At 38.0% G+C, this 17,150-nt stretch overlaps 2 protein-coding genes across 2 annotated transcripts; both read left to right on the plus strand.

The window, feature by feature from the left end:
* On the plus strand, window positions 1-4,336 carry LOC131330981 (BEL1-like homeodomain protein 3). The gene is made up of 5 exons (XM_058364770.1): window positions 1-378; window positions 1,569-2,315; window positions 2,890-3,245; window positions 3,339-3,399; window positions 3,844-4,336. The coding sequence occupies exons 2-5, from the start codon at window positions 1,596-1,598 to the stop codon at window positions 4,024-4,026; spliced, it is 1,320 nt and encodes a 439-aa protein (XP_058220753.1). The 5' UTR covers window positions 1-378; window positions 1,569-1,595; the 3' UTR covers window positions 4,027-4,336.
* Window positions 4,337-5,218: 882 nt separating this feature from the next.
* On the plus strand, window positions 5,219-17,150 carry LOC131330982 (uncharacterized). The gene is made up of 13 exons (XM_058364771.1): window positions 5,219-5,815; window positions 7,194-7,333; window positions 10,463-10,579; window positions 11,231-11,345; window positions 11,425-11,562; window positions 12,260-12,355; window positions 12,530-12,643; window positions 13,179-13,247; window positions 13,447-13,517; window positions 13,596-13,689; window positions 14,113-14,241; window positions 14,705-14,794; window positions 16,873-17,150. The coding sequence occupies exons 1-13, from the start codon at window positions 5,399-5,401 to the stop codon at window positions 16,963-16,965; spliced, it is 1,683 nt and encodes a 560-aa protein (XP_058220754.1). The 5' UTR covers window positions 5,219-5,398; the 3' UTR covers window positions 16,966-17,150.

The following is a 17,150-nucleotide window of genomic DNA, read 5'->3' on the forward strand; positions in this document are numbered from 1 at the left end:
TTCTGAAAAGAACTTTCCAGGGACTCATTTCATCTTGGGGGGGCCTTGTACTCTTGTCCCCACGTGTGAAAGGTGGAATGATTGACACAGGAATATACCCAACTGAAAGATTAAAGAATTGAAGGTGTGGTAGTTAATTATACAATTTCTTTATTGGTATGGTACTAACCTGTCGAGTTTTCTATGGTTTTTATGATTAGCTGTTGTCCTTGTTACTATGATAAGGATGGCGGCTGTTGCTGGGATCTCTTGAAAATGGTTTTTGTCTCCGTTTTGGGTGGTATATGATTGAGGCCTCAGCTCAAGTCCCTCTCTCTCTCTCTCTCTCTCTCTCTCTCTCAGTAGAGGGAAAAACCATACTTTTCCTGGGATTTTCAGGTAATTTTCCGTACTTTTCCTTTTCATTGTACTCCCATCCTTTTTCTTTCCTTGATCATGATCTTTCTTTTGTCCCTTCCCGGCGATTCGAAAATAACGAAAAAGTTTAATACTATATGTGCAATACTTGCATGACTATGCTCTTGAGGGTAAGGGTATAAGTCCACCCTGCTTGACATTCAGACCGTAACGTAAGTAACCTAGTGTTAAATTCAATTAGAAAAGGAAATGAAAGCAGAATTCGTTCGGGCCTCCCACATGTTACTATCTGTTTGTTTCTGGGTCGAGGAGAAGCCGAGGTGCTGAGTAGTGACCCTTTCCCTGTCTTATGTGTGTAGTGGGCTAAGATGCTAGAGACTTCATGATGCTGCTAACCATGATTGAAAGAGACGAACAGAGCCAAAAGAAATGAACTTTTCTGTGTTGGTTTTGTGGTCTCTTTCATTTATGGGACTTGAGCACCTGGTTGATTTCCTTGGTGCTTTAGTTGTAATCTTCTTGCTCTGATATGGGGTTCTTGATAATTTCCTTTTTTCCCTTTTCTTTTTCTTTTGTGGTCTTAATCTAATATATTATCTTCTGTGTTCATAAGCATGTTCTGCTACAGCTGACTTGATATAAATTTGGTTCAAGTTTTTGAGAATCAAGCATAAGGAAAATGAGAAACAAACAATGTCCGGGAGAGCCCCGTTTGATGTTGCGACTTTAGTTGGCCTATTGGACCGGATACTAAGTTATGAAGAAAAGGAAAAAACAAAAGAGACCCGATTAAGGAATTGTTGCAAGTAAAAATTTTAGCGTTCTGTAGCCTGGTATTATACTTGGATGTTTATTTGGGTTCCTTGGACCTTTTTGATGTTTTTTGATGATGTTTTTTTTTCTTGAATTTAAGAGAAAAATAACATGATTTGTCTTTAGAGCAAGAAAAAAGACCCACTCCAAACAAATGATAACGAAAATATACGAAGGTTTCATTTTCTCTGAAATCTTCTGTCTAGACTTTTTTGTTTGAGAAACTGTCAAGACTAATATAAGCATATTGATCAAGCTTTTGGATTGGTTCAAAAATACTTACATCTATTGGTCAATGGCCTTTTTATTTGGTGTCATCAGCTCCAAAAAGAGGTATTCTTCTTATGTTTCTAGGCATTTGTAATGGTTGGTTTGTTTAACTCCTTTTCCACTGGCAGATTCTGAGGCAGAAAAGAAAAAAGAAGATGGCTGCTTATTACCCAAGTGTAAGCAATCAAAGAGACATCTTGCCAGTTCCATATCTAAGGGACCATAAACAGGATCTCGATCCCGAACCACCCTATCCGCCAACTAATCTGATGTATATGAACCAATACACATCTGCTGCATCCTTTCAGGATCTCTTCTCTGGGGCTTCTCCCTCTCTTTATGATCCATCTGTTGGAGCCAAAGATGAGCTGGAATTCATCCCGCCAACAAGTGGAAGAACGTCGGTCCAAATTGCTGGCGGGGAACAAAATTTAAGGTGTCAAGAATTATCTCTCAGCCTTGGGATGCAGTTAACTTCTGGCGTTCACGTGCCTTCATTCGGTTACCAATATGCAGACTCAGATAATACATACAGTACAATCAAGTTTGGTGATTTGACTAGCCCTTATGGTGCTATGGGCACGAATGACATGCATTTTAGTTCCAATATATGTGAGCCATCAGGTGTTGGTAGCACAACTTGTAACTCCAAATATCTCAAGGCGGCACAGCAATTGCTCAATGAGGTAGTTAATGTTCAAGAAGCTATGAAACAGTTCGAGACGAACAAACACAAGGATTCCTATGACATGAAGATGAATGGGAGTTCTTCCGATCCACAAGAGTCGACTGCCAAGTGCTCTCCAGAAATTTCACCATCGGAACGACAGGATATGCAGAACAACCTATCAAAACTTATGTCCATGTTGGAGGAGGTAAGCCTTGTAATTCTGTTCTCCATGTTTATCACCATCAGAACAACAGGTTTGGATGTACTTATCACGTAGGTGATCTCTTTGGACTGCTATGTGCTATCTAGGAAACTCATATAGTAGTTGTGGGTTGTAACATGGTGCACAATAGGCCAACTTCTCTAGTTTCTTTATCCTTGCAATTCTTTTCAAGTGCTTTCTTTTGGTTCACTTCTGTAGAAACCATCCTTACAATGCTTCAATTTAGAGTTATTATTTAGCTTTCACTTATGATATACAAAAACCAATCTGTGGCAGTTTTGTTTCACAAAATAAGCCTAGTTTCAAGCACCATACAGTAATACAATATCTATGTTAAAATGGACTGTACTCATCCATTAACCTTGAACAATTTTTGGTTCTGAATCAACTTCTTGAGGGCAATACTATTTTGGTTGCCTTTACTTAATTCTTTAATGAGAAAACCCTGTGCTGTTATGATCTTTGAGGCTACCTTTGGACCTTGATTTGCAATGTTGAACTAGTATTATTCATGGGCTCCTTTTGTCTAGTTTGCTTGAGAAGTGTGTACTTGTAGGTTGAAACAAGATACAGAGAATATCACCATCAGATGCAGATTTTGGTATCAACTTTCGAAATGGTATCAGGGCATGGCGCTGCTATACCCTACACATTACTTGCGCTCAAAACAATCTCCCGCCACTTTCGTAGTTTGCATGATGCAATCAACAGTCAGATTAAAGCGATCCAGATAAAGTTAGGGGATCAAGATTCTGCTCAAAGGGTATTACCTCGTCTCCGCTTTGTGGAACAGAAGCTCAGGCAACAAAAGCAGTTTGGTATTATGAGACATTCTTGGAGACCACAAAGAGGGCTTCCAGAAAGTTCCGTTTCTATTCTTCGTGCTTGGCTGTTTGAGCATTTCCTTCACCCGTACGTTCTCACAATGCCTTTTTCCTACAGTTGACTTGCTAATTACTGACGTATTTTGGTCTAGTTATTTCTGATATTTCTGTTTTTCGACAGTTACCCAAAGGAGTCTGAGAAAGTTACGCTTGCAAAGAAGACAGGACTTAGCAGAAGACAGGTAGGGAGAGAGGGGGGAACATGACTACGTTAATGATTCTTTATGGGGTGAATGTGGTAACCAGAATTTTATAAGCCTGTTGGATTCTGGATCCCCATCATTACCTTGCATGCTTTTTGTCATTTAGATAGTGTTTGGTTGGCTGGAATGCTTTTGGGTAGAAATGAAATGGTTATTCCTTGGCCTCCCATGTGGAATCACTATTTTCCTGAATTGGCATACGTTTGATTCCATCGGTAGCATACGTTTTGTTCGTTTCTCCTCTAACCAAATGTCAGAATGATTGTTATTAGGGAACGGTCATTCCATTCCCGCAAATCAACACTGTCATAGACCGGAGCTTATCTTACACCAATAACTTAATGGACAGTAGGTGGACATGTTATGGTGTTCTTCCCTTCTTCTTTTTCCGCGTACTCATGCATCTAATGTTTGGATATTCAGGTTGCAAACTGGTTTATAAATGCACGGGTGCGTCTCTGGAAACCCATGGTAGAGGAGATGTACAAAGAAGAATTCAGTGAGGTGGACTTCAAATTTTCACCCGAACTCTTAACCAAAGCAGCAACAGATAAATCATGGCCACCGGAAGATATGGGGGACGAGTTGCATGATTTTGTGGTATGAGAGGTGCATGCTTTTCTGCTATGTTGTGAATATTATCCAATCTTCTTGTGAGGAGGAATAGGAAGAAAATAAAGAAGGCAGAAAGGTTCTTTGCCACTCATTTTACTTGTTAGCTCATTGGAAAAGGGAGGAGAAAGGAGTACTGTAAATATGAATGTTGACATGGGTTTAAACCATTTGTAGACTGATTCCAAGCAAAATGGATTCTTTGTATAGATACAATAGGTATACGTCTCTGTAATATTCGTCGAATAATGAAATTCGTACACTTGAAAATGTGTGAGATTGATGTATGATCTCTTTTGAAATAGTCTTGTCTTGTACATAATCATGTATAACTCTTTGTATTTCTGATTCCACCATTTTGTTGCTTTGCCACTTTTGCATAAGGTCCGAGTCGTCGGCGTCAAAATGAGCGGCCGATCTGTAGTGCACTACAGGATATCAAAATTCTTTGCATAACTGGGTTTAATGTGTTTGTAAGGCTCGGTTTGAGTTGGTTTGATGGTAGGAGAGCATTCACTTCTTATTTTTACTAATACATTTTTTTGATCAAGAGAGTATTTAGTTGATTCCTTAGCATTCAGATTATTTCACGAAACTACTCAGACAAACGTGACATGTCTAATAGAATTTCCAATAGGATAGAGGAAAATTTGCTCTTGGGTAGTAATTTCAAAATAAAAATTAATCCGTTATTCAATTTGTGTTTTCTAGCTTTTTTTTTTGAGTGTTTACAGAGGTATCTCAAACCTAAATACCCAATAGAATCTTTTCGTTGACAATTAAATTGAGAATTTTGACTCCAAGATGCTACTCTGATGGTGTATAATTTTATTCATCCTGGAGTACTTTGGAAATTAAATTCTACTAGCAAATATAGGAATTTTCCAAAAAAGATTTAAAAAGATGAATGTGTCACGAAATTGTGTTAACTAAATACGATCAACTTGAGTATTTGCCAAGTGTATTTTGTTCTACGAATTCTCCAAAATCATCAACATGAGCCCGATAGAGGTTCATTGTGTTTTCCTCCAAAGTGAAAGATGATCCGGTTGACAAAAAAAAGAAAAAAAATGGTACACAAACACACTTCCGAACTCAACTGTGATTGGTGGCGTTCGATGCATGTTGACTCAAGAGCATCAAACGCCTCCAAATATAAAACAAAAAATCTACAAACACAACTCTGGATTCAACTACAATCGGGATTGTAGCCGATTGACCTCTCCGAAGCAATTGTGTGTATGTTTTAAAATTCTGTTAATACTAGCATTGCTCGGAAAAGGAAAGCATATATGTATGAGTCGGTAGGAATTTGCAGCAGCATAACGGCCACTGAAGACGATAAACTCACTCGTACACAAATATCATGAGCACATGCCTATTCTGTTCAACGATACGTTCCTCGTCTTCTATAATTTCCGAGCCAAATTGTCGATGGCCGACAACTACAAACCCTAATATCAGCCGACCGGTTCAATTCGCTCTCAGGAAGCACTTAAACAGGAACAATTCACGGGGAATCGCGAGGGTTTTTCAGGAGGAAGGGGTCGGAGTCCTCTTTCCAGACGAATCCGTCTCGCTGCGTGAAATCGACGCAGGCGAAGGAAGAGATGTGGACGGGGGAGTGGGTGGTGGAGTTGCGGAGGCTGTGGAAGAGACAGAAGGAGCCCTAGGTTTGACGAAGGATTCGCCGCCGCCACCGGGGAGATATGTGAGGAAGAGAGAAGAGTATGCGGAGGAGGACAGATTTGAGAGTAGGTTCAAGTTGCGCAACGGAAAGGAGGTTTGCTCTTTTGACACTTTTGTGCTATTTTTAGGTGGTTGTGATTTATGCAATCAAAAAGTAACACAATTACGGACACAAACTGTGTCGAAACGCTCGATGTACATGGGCCTACATGTATCAAACTGCTCCGTACACAGTTATGTCTGAGAGTTGTATTCTGGAGTTTTGTTCCTAGCGCGCTACTTTTATGCAATTCTCCATCGAAAAATTTGAAGGTTGTGTTTTAATCAAGGATACGCAAGTAGCCCTTTGCGTTGTGAGAAAGGGTGTGATGAGTGCGAAAAGGGGAAGGAGTCAATCAGAAAATATTACTTTTTGGTTATTTTGTCTCCATTTCTCACCAAAGCACTCAATACAAATGAGTGGTTTAGCAAGAAAATCTAATGTTCTCTTTTCTTTTACTATCAAATCCCTCGATCCAAAGGGCTACAAGTGATTTGAGGAGGGAAGAGAATATAAAAGAAGTTTTTGTTTACAAAATTGAGGTATATTTCCGTTTAACCTTTATTTTTCCCCTATAAACCGTTTCACAAGTACAGCCTAAGACAAGGATTCGACGGGGAAAGGAAACGCGAGGGAAGCATATCTTCAATTTGTGAAGGGAAATCCCCTACATTTTCTTGTTCATCTACTAATCCCCCTGATAATACTTGATCCAAGCACAGCCAAAGGAATCTGTGAAGAATTTTAATTCAGTTAATTATTCATGCTATTTTTTGCATTGTTTTACTATTTTTCTGTTATAAATTGGGTGTGGATAGAGAGTAATAGTCCAACTTACAATGGGAAACCTGAGTTATATAATTAAGCATGGGTAGTTCTAAAACCCCATCTTACTCATACCCGTAATGTATCGGGTACCAGGACTTGGTATGGTACTTCTAAATACGTACCAGTGTACACAAAAGACGTACCGAGATTTTTCTCCATGATTTTTGCCATACCCGAAAAGTACTCCAGTATATATCACACTGTACCCAATATAGAGATGAAGCTAAGTTGATAAGACTTCAGTTTTCTATGCTTAGCATGATTCTAGGTTAAAGATTTTGGTCTTTAGGTTCTGTAGTATAATGACAGTAAACTTTGATTTGTAACTTAAGCTTGCCGTTAAAAAATTATTTGATGTTGGATTCTTAATCGCACTCATTTAGCTATTTCCTTTATTTGAAGTGTGATTATTACGTGTAATACGTTGCTATATATTTTCAAAATACATTTGTTATAGCCGTAGCCTCGCTGTACCTGTAACCTACATTTTTAGGTTCTGCTGTACCGATATACCCGTATTGTACCAGTACCTGTACTAGTACTCATACATGTGCTTCTTAGATGCTGAGCTAAGAGTTACACAAATTGATTCAGAGAATGTCAGGTTTTTGAAGAGAAAGCCTACCTTGTGGGCATCGAGCGCAAAGGTGACACAATCACCTTTGGTATAGAAGAGTCACTCAAGGAATTGGCCCAGCTGGCTGATACTGCTGGACTGATTGTCGTTGGTTCTACTTTTCAGAAGTGAGTATACTGTGATTCCTTACTTTATTGCTGCTCAATGTGATGACTCGTATTCTCCATGTTTTTCCACTGAAGTTTGATCTGAGTCTGTGACATTTATGGGCATTCGAATTTTCCCCCCTTATCTAATGCTGGAGTTGTTTTGAACGCTAGTGTGGCTATGCATCTCTCTGTGGATTCAACTTTTCCCCAGGGTTGGGAGACATTCATGAGTATATACTTGGGTTATACCCAGCTGCTTGCAGTGTTCTAGAAGTCAGCCTAGGCACTAGGCGGACACTGGCCAGTAGGCCACCCAACGCCTAGATTTTAGGGTTTGCGCTCTGATTAGGCATTTTGTAAGTTAGTCGGAGATTAGTCGGCTAAGCGGGGATTAGTCGGCGGGTCTACTCCGTAGTTTTATAATGTTTCTTGGTTAAATGTGGAATGTTAAAAAATAAAGGGGTTTAAGTATTATTTTAACAAAAAGCAAAATATTTTCATGTATGATATATGTTATTTGTTTGCCTCTCTGCTTTACATATCAACGATTCAGAGCCTAGCCCTGAAATCTTTTCTTCCTAGTCTTAATTCTTTTAGTTGTTTCATTTATTCCTATTCTGTTGTCATTTCTTACTCGAACTTTGAGAGAGGTGGGGAGATATTTTTAAAAAATAGGAAAACCGACTAATCTCTAGGCCTTGATTAATCCCCGACTAGTCGACCTAGGTGACACGGCAGGTTCGAGGTTAGCAGTTGTTGCATAATGGCAGCGGTAACCTGATATGTGATCAAAACTGTAAAATTCGTTCCGTACCAGAGCTTAAACGGAACGCAAAGACTAGAGATCCGTACCACTTGAAATACCGGACTGTTTTGGCAAATACCGGATGTACCGGACAATACCGGTGTGTTTCGGACATTTTCCGGTGTTCCGGCGGCACAAATTTACACTGTTTTTTTTCCCATGAGTGCCGAACACGTGCTTCAGTGCTGGTGTGGCTAACCTGAGAAACAACACAGTGAGGCAGGGAGTATTGGAGTAAGATGTGAAGGAGAGAAATGATCCAGTGAGTATAGGAGTTATATATCAACTGTGTTGAGAACCTTTTTTTTTTTTTTGAACCAGCTGTTTTGAGAACTTGGTTTGCATATGAATTAGTCAATGGATGAGTAGTTCAATGAACGGAATCTGCTGGTTTATTGTTTGGAAGTCTTGCTTATATTTTATTTATGTTTATACTTCAAACTTTGCAATCAGGTAACATATATTGAATATCAATAAAAAAAAATTGCAGCAAATCCGGAACGGTACCGAGATACAAACCGGTACCGGTACGTACCATTCGAGTAGTGAAAACGGTACGTTGGCTGGTACGGGATTGACAACTTTGTATGTGATTGTTTTTTGAATTTGCACAACATAAGAAAAAAAGACCAATACCTATGTTATTTCCTTAGAATCACATTTGTTGGGGTTTAAAATGGTGTTTGGCTATTTTTATTTTTTCCTATACATAATATTGTCTATTTTATATTTTATTTTAACTATAAGCAATTCTGAAAATAATTGTGCATACATTTGTGTGTCCTAAATTTGTAGAGATTCGATTTGATGTTAATTAGTATCTTAAAACGATAAAGGCACATGCTATTATTCTACATTTAAAAATATGATTGCTTTTGTAATGTCGGAACATTGTTCTGTATAATTTGATTTTATTGTGCAAAGGTTGTAAGGAAAAAAATAGAAATTCCAAACTCATACTTGCCAATTTCCAATAAACAGAAAAAATTCTGGGCATATAGTTACAATTGTATATACATACTAATGAAACTAAGGAAATCAATTGGTCCAAAGTGTCTCACATGAGAACATCCTAGTTAGTACTCCCTCCGTCCCCAAAAGATTATCCATTTTCAAGTTGGACCTCTCAAAAGATATTTATATTTTGTGATTTACTGTATTATTTATGATTTTAGAACTTTGTCTAATACAAGTGAGATGCATCAAACAAGATCCATATTGCATATAAAAAAAACTATAAAGTAAGAAATATAAATAATTTTTGAGAGGTCCAAATAGTGAGAGAGTATATTTTTGGGGGGAGGAGAGAATAGTTTGTCATGGGAGCATACATGACAAAAAATTCACTACCAAACGAGTAATGTGGAGGTTCTTGAAATTCCGGTAGGATTTGTAGCAAATACATAATTGGACAAAGGCATGCTACTATCCTGTGTTTGTTGCTTTGCTTTGTGGATTGGCTGGGGCTATGGATGCATATGATTATGGCCATAGGACAGGTTATAAAGAGGCGAATTAGAGTAGCAATGGCTATCAATTGATTCATAATCGCAGGATAGAGAACACCGAGGCATGTAAGCAGATTCGTGGTTTTCGCTAGATTCATTACCATAAGAAGACGTGTCTAAATTCCACTCTGCAAAGTAGATTCCAAGTTGAAATAATGGTTCCTTTGACTACTTTCCAATTGATTTTGCAGAGATACACTTGAAAATAAGTAATTCTGTGCATATCCCATTGGTAACGGTTAGTTACCACTGTTATGTAACAGCTGATACCGTTACGTAACCTCGATAAATATGCAATTTGCATTCACACGGCAACATTGGCCATAAGGGGACTCAATGTCTGCCAATATTGTTACGTAACAGAGATACCTTATGTATCACCGGTATTTCAAACCATGTGCTAGGAGCCTCTCTTCCACCTAACTAGCACCTAGCCATTTTTAAAACATTGGCTGTGTGGATCCTCAAGTTCAATATTTGGACCTGGGCCGCATCGCTTTGTGTTCAATATCACTGGTGCAATTTTGTTCTCTGAAATAAACAAATTGCCATGGATGGTTTTTTTTTTTTTTTTTTAAATTATATGTCAACTGTCAAGGTTTATTTGTTCTTGTTTTTGGTAGGTTAAATGTCAAGGTTAGCTTTAAGTAAATAAAAAGGCTCTTGAAAGTTTGGATTATATTGTACCATCTTCGGAGCGTAAGTTGGAAATCCCATACAGGTTCCAAGACTTATATTTTTCTAATTGATTATTGTGCTTTCATCTTGCCCGCATCATAACTCATTGCTATTTGAAACATACTGTATAATGACTACACATTTTATATGGTATAGACTTGCTACTCCAAACCCAAGGACTTGTGTTGGATCTGGGAAGGTTGCAGAAATCAAGAGTGCGGTTGATGCATTTGGTGTTGAGACCGTGATATTTGACGAAGAACTTTCAGGAGGGTTGGTTACTACTGACTAGATTTCCTTATTTACCTCCTTCCTGTTTTGTTTGCATATTTCTGTTTTTCTTGACACGCAATCATGCATCAAGTGGAGCTTAACTCGAACATAATGCGCTCTTCATTTGGTGAGAGTTCAAACCCCACTCCCCTTTCCCCTAAAGATAGTTTAGATTAGGTTTTTCGGGATCAGAAGGGGAAAAAAAAAAGTGGAGCTCAACTTCAGTGAATTACCCGTTTTAGGGATACTAGCCTGCTGATCAAATTATTGAGATTTGAGATCATTAGAAAGTTTCTTCACCTGGAAGCAACTGACTGTACTTAACATCTTGCCAGTTTTGAGTTTGGTCAAGGATTGCTGCATACAAAACGATTTGACTTTGTTAATTGATTCAACTCTTACTGCCATGACCTGATGACCAATGTTATCATCTGTTTTCCTTTTATCGTTTTGATTTCTGATGTTTCTATAGCTTGAAAATCCATGCTCGTTGGTAATTTCATCACCTATTTGCTAAACAAAACCTAGGCATCATAGAAAACTGCCCCTCATAGTGTTTCCAACATCTGCTGGTTCTTATGCATATGTTCAGTATGTGTTCTTGCCTTACTTTATCAAATAGAAAGGAGTTTTATGAATGCTAATTTGCAGGCAATTGCGGAACCTAGAAAAAGTTTTTGGTAGCGATGTTAGAGTTTGTGACCGCACTGCCCTCATTTTGGATATCTTCAATCAGAGGGCAGCAACACATGAAGCATCTATTCAGGCAAACTTAATGACTTTTCTTTGCGATAGTTTTCTGGATACATCTCGTCACTTATGCTGAGAAGACTGAAGTCTTTTAGGTTGCATTGGCCCGAATGGAATATCAGTTACCCCGACTTACAAAAATGTGGTCTCACCTTGAGCGTCAAGCTGGTGGTAGAGTGAAAGGAATGGGTGAGAAACAAATTGAGGTGGACAAGCGTATTTTACGTGATCAAGTGAGCATCTTTCTTCTGCTGCCATAAGTATTATATCCTTCTTTTTCTTTATGAGGTAATTTATGATTATACCCAGTCTGAAACCATTGGTGTCACAAGAATACATTTCCCCATCTATTCCTTTTCTTGTAAATTTGAGCTTCACATTTCCCTTTTTTTTTTTTTTTTTTTGACATGTTAAAAGAGCCATCATTGAGTGCAAACCATGTTGACAAGGTCCTGTATAATCTGTACATTAAAGGTATTGTATAAGCTATACTACAAAATCATCCTGAAAAGTACCTTCATCTACAAAGTCCAAAAAGGTTCAAGGTTGTATTTACGGTATGCGATAACGAGGTATAGTTAATGGATAAGATTCCACTCTTCGATTAAAAATCTTAAAAATGACTTTTCCATTTCATCAAAAGTCCTATTGTGTTTTCCCCAAGGAGTCCACCCTGGCTGAAGTTATCAAATGTCAAGCCTTTTTCCTTCTTTTCATCAATTTGTTTATGTTGATTCTGTGGCAGTATCTTGGGTTGCAAGTATTGGAATTGCATCTTAGTACACTCAAAAGGTTACTTTCAAAGGCTCTCTGAAATAAAGATATCTTTGCAGTTTGTGCAACGCACGTCTTTCTAGAGTTGTGGCTTTGTGCTAAATTTTCCCTTACCTTTATATTTGACTTTTCTTTTGGTTGTATTTGAGTTGACAGATCCTTGTTCTTAAAAAGGAGCTGGAGACTGTTCGGAAACATCGAAAGCAGTATCGTAACCGACGTGTTTCTGTGCCTGTTCCCGTTGTATCTTTGGTAGGGAAACACATGAACTTGGCACAGCAAATCACTCTCCCTCCTTTATTTCTCTCTTTTTTGTCTTTCCCTTTTCTTTTTGGAGAAAGATGGAGAGGGTTGGGGGGGAATAAAGAATTGGTTAGTATTGGTTGGTTAAACTTTATGACAATGACTTAATCTGTTGTGTTATAGGTCGGGTATACAAATGCTGGAAAGAGTACACTTTTAAATCAGTTAACTGGGGCTAAGGTTCTTGCTGAGGATCGCATGTTTGCCACCCTCGATCCAACTACTAGAAGGGTACAGGTCAGTAAGTTATACTGCAAAAAGATTTTGAAAGAGAATTGTATTGTAGACTTTTGTCTTGGCTTATTTATCTTTTCGGTTCCCGATTGTCCAAATGTCATTGTGGTCCCCAATTTAAACACGGTAAACATTTTGGTCCCAACTTCAGAGATGTGTTTAATTGGTTCCCATTGTAAACATTCCGGCCCCAACTTTAGAGAAATGTGCTTAATTGGTTCCCACCACAAACGCTTTTTGGTTTATCAGTTTAAATAAATACTGCCCAGAGACTAGTCAATGGAGAAGAAATTTTTTTGTATTCTGAATTATCTTTATCTCAATTTTTTCTTCAAATCATTGCTTCACAAATACTGCTTGAAAAATTAGGTACTTGCATGTTATGGATAAATGGGAAATTCACCATCATTATTGTCACTTCGTCTTTTATCCGCAATGTGAAAAGAAAATGCTGACAACAACCCATTGGACAGCTGTGAAAGTTTGAAAAATACGATAAATATGTGACTAAATACTTATAAATTGGCTTTCTGTCCAGATGAAGAATGGGAAGGTATTTCTTCTTACGGATACAGTTGGATTCATTCAAAAGTTGCCTACTAAACTGGTAAGCTCTGTTAGATCCAAGTAGCTCATATCACAACCATCATTACTCTCACGGTTTATGTCTAAAGAATTCTGGTATATTTCTTTTCTCGTCTATTTCAAATTGTTTAAAGTAGAGCTTCTTGTAAATGTGAACCAAACTCAAGAAAATTTTTATTCAAGTTTCTTTGCTCCCCTTTTACTGGTGCTTCCTGCTGTAGGTTGCTGCCTTCAGGGCAACCTTGGAGGAAATTTCAGAGTCATCCCTTCTGGTGCATGTGGTAGATATTAGGTATGACTGGTGAACTAATGAAGATGATTTATCTCTGCTTTATAAAATACCTTCTCATAAGGTTGTTTTCATGATCAGCCATCCTATGGCAGAGCAACAGATAGATGCTGTGGACAAGGTTCTTTCGGAACTGGATGTGGCATCAATGCCAAAGTTGATGGTGTGGAACAAGGTGAGATGCTTTCATTTGGCTGTGCTTGGGTTTATATTTTGCACATCTATTTACCTCTGCATGTTCTCATGATGTAGTTCATTTTCATAACTTCTCTCTCTCTCTCTCTCTCTCTGACACACACACACACACACACACACACACACACACAGAGGTATATGTTTTACTTCTGCTTGTATCCATATATTGCAGAGTGCCCAAGAGCCTTCAATCATAATGAATGAGTAGTAATTTTGGTGGTCCTTTTATCAACTTCTTGATAACTGATCCGTTGTTTATCTGGAACATTGAATTGTCTTGTTGATTTTTATTTTTTTGTTGGAATTGTCTTCTTGATGTTGGCCATTCAGTGTTCTAGTGGTAAGAAGTGTTTGCTTATGGTCACAGCAACATGAGTTCTATTTGTGCTGTTATTTATTACAGGTGGACAAAGCTAGTGATCCTCTGAGAATCAAATTCGAAGCGGAGGAAAGAGAAGATACAGTATGCATCTCTGCCTTAAGTGGTGATGGATTAGATGAATTCTGCAATGCAGTTCAGGAAAAACTGAAGGTACTGAATTAATGTCAAGTTTCTACTGTACTTGAGATTATTTGTTTCTTTTTTTAATCATTTTTCACCATAGATTCAGTAAAATATTTTGTTTGTTTAAGCCATATGTCTATTACTATTATAAAGGGGACACCCTTTTATGGTGTGAACAATTTTTTGAGGCTGGCTCACATTTTTCCTTTCCCAAACGACCCCTTTAACTGCCTAAAGGAAAACTGCCAAGAAGAAAGGGGAAAAAACTGTCACCCAAATTTTTTTCTCCCCTCTTTTCTACTTTCACATCTCAAATTATCATAATTCAAGATTTTTTTCTTTCCATCTTTTTTATAAGAAGATTTGCGCATGCATCGCGTGTGACTAGGCGTCTAGTTATATATATTTATATATATAGACATACGTGCGCACACACACTCACGCATGGATATATATGTCTTTATACATGAGAGTTTATTTGTCTACCTAGGATTCCATGGTGTGGGTGGAAGCTTTGATTCCATTTGACAAAGGAGAAATTCTCAGTACAATACATCAGGTTGGCATGGTTGAGAGAACTGTAAGTATTGTTTTTCTGCAGCAAGTCATTGTTTTCCTTCTGTTGGTTCATTCTTTTATTTCAATGCATTATATAGTAGTTTCATAATGATAGTTGAATTTAGATAGGTGAATTTGTGGTCGGGGAGGATTGATTTGAAGATAACTAAGAAAGAGGGAAAAGGTCACCCAGTATTGATATATGGGTGCATGGATGTAATCCGAAGGAGAAGGGGAAATAAGTAGAAGAAATGGGCTATATACACATACAAATCATTGTACTTAGAATTTAGAAACATTTAGTGTTGATGTTTTGTCAGTGAACTCCATATTAAGTCAACAACTTTTGTAATCTTTGCTGAGGAATACTGGGTGTGTAAGCATCCGAAGAACCCGATCAATCCGACCAATCCGAATCAAAAAAGGACAACATACGGTTTCATCTGGATCATCAGTCGGCAACGGGTCTTCAATGTTGAAAATCCCCAAAATTTCGGTCGGATGGTGGGTAAGAAAATAAAACCACTGCATAAAGTGGCCCGGCGGACCTTTCTATAGGCCCTGTGACTTACACATGGTCCAAGCTAAGTGGATGGGTGGATGACTCCTACCTTAGCTACAACCTAATATCTTTTTTCTCTCTCTATCCTTTTCTTACAAATACTGCCCCTCTCTGACCTGGACTGGCCTTGGACACAAGCCCACCAGGCCACTGACTTGGCCCCCTAACTTTTGGGGCAAAAGTAAGGCCCCTGATTAGTGGCAATTCTGATAATTATTTTACAAATCGAGTTTCTTAGCAAACTATGGCCACGTTGCTTAGTGAATGGTGCATGCCTAGTTATGGTCTCCTGGTCCCTAGTTCTGATGCAACCAAATCATATTAAAAGAAAAATCCCTGCAAGGTAACGAGTCTAATGGAAGATTGAATGTAAAAGCAACGGGTCAAAGAAGAGAGTTTGTTCTCAAAGAGAGAGCGAACAGGTGCCAGTGGTGGGTTCAGTCATAGTTTTGAGAGAGAGAGAGAGAGAGAGAGAGAGAGAGAGAATTTTACTTCTGCAAATGAGTTTTTTGATATGTAAGAGAGAGAGAGAGAGAGAATTTTACTTCTGCAAATGAGTTTTTTGATATGTAAAGTATACAGACGGAGTAATATGTTTATGATTCTCAAGTACAGGTATAAATATATGTTATTTCGTTATATATAGTGTGGAATCATAGATATAGTTCATCATATCAAAGGAAGAAGATGAGGGTATTAAGGTCAATGTACAAGTTTCGTTAAGTTATGCACTTTAGTCTGCAAGGCACGGGGGGGTTCCATGCTAATAAATGAAGGCAAGCGGGTGTATCCACACATCGAGCAAACGTAAAAGTGAAGTTTTTGCCCTTTATTTTATGCATTCAGTATGATGTTAGACTTGCTTGGTTGGTGCCATATGCTAATGAGTATTTGATTTACGAGAAAAGTACTTAAAATAGGACTAATTCCTTTTATAAACTTGGTAGCATGTTCACGCCCATTAGAAAGTTTAGGTTTCAACAGATAACTTCAATGATATAAAGAGATGGAGCAGTTGTTAATCGCGGTTGAGTTAAAACCTTTTGAAACACAGAGGTTGGTTTTCTTGGTCATAGAAACGAAAAATTCAGAGATATCAACCATAAATTCAGAGATATCAACCACAAAGAGTTGTTATGATCTTGGCAAGGTGTCATCCAAAACCATCAGTATCACCATAAATCTCTGGCTCCCAGCCCCAACTTATGATTTTCATCGCCTGTAATGATTACTTGTACATCTTGGATTATCGTTGTGACATTGGTCATTCGATTTAGGGACCATAAACATACAATGGTTGATTATCTCGAATAAAATTTTATTGTGCCACTGTAAAAAAAAAAAAAAAAAGTGTTCCTCAAATTACGCTTTTATTTGCGTTATTGTATCAGATATACATACCCATTTAATATGTCTAGATGTTTGATCATCGACTTTAATGCTGGCAAAGTATATAGATGTGATCGTAATGTGAAAATCATGTGATCTTTTAGCTTGTGCTTTTAATTTTGGGAAAATTTTCTTTTTCGAATTTGCAGGAATATACAGAGAATGGGACATTGGTCAGGGCTTTTGTGCCTCTCCGGATTGCAAGGCTCCTCACCCCAATGAGGCAACTATGTATACCATAACCTTATAATCTTCACAATTACGTGTTTACAACTACCTCTAAGCGAGAGAGAATAAAAAAAATTTCCATATTTGTACCTCGCTTTTTCTGTTTGTCAAGCAGTGGTAGTGACCGTGTACAGCTTAATTAATGTGACTTCTCGAAAATTTTGCATCATAATATATGTAAATATAGTTTGAGATCGTA

Source organism: Rhododendron vialii, chromosome 6a, assembly GCF_030253575.1.
Source record: "Rhododendron vialii isolate Sample 1 chromosome 6a, ASM3025357v1".
In the NCBI taxonomy this organism is placed as follows: Eukaryota; Viridiplantae; Streptophyta; class Magnoliopsida; order Ericales; family Ericaceae; genus Rhododendron; species Rhododendron vialii.

Bases quoted from the DNA above. Each gene is read 5' to 3' on its own strand.
- LOC131330981 (XM_058364770.1), top strand. From the start codon at position 1,596: ATGGCTGCTTATTACCCAAGTGTAAGCAATCAAAGAGACATCTTGCCA. The intron at 2,316-2,889 runs GTAAGCCTTGTA...GTGTACTTGTAG, and splicing joins TTATGTCCATGTTGGAGGAG to GTTGAAACAAGATACAGAGA. The intron at 3,400-3,843 runs GTAGGGAGAGAG...TTGGATATTCAG, and splicing joins CAGGACTTAGCAGAAGACAG to GTTGCAAACTGGTTTATAAA.
- LOC131330982 (XM_058364771.1), top strand. From the start codon at position 5,399: ATGAGCACATGCCTATTCTGTTCAACGATACGTTCCTCGTCTTCTATA. The intron at 11,346-11,424 runs GCAAACTTAATG...GAAGTCTTTTAG, and splicing joins CACATGAAGCATCTATTCAG to GTTGCATTGGCCCGAATGGA. The intron at 13,690-14,112 runs GTGAGATGCTTT...TATTTATTACAG, and splicing joins AGTTGATGGTGTGGAACAAG to GTGGACAAAGCTAGTGATCC.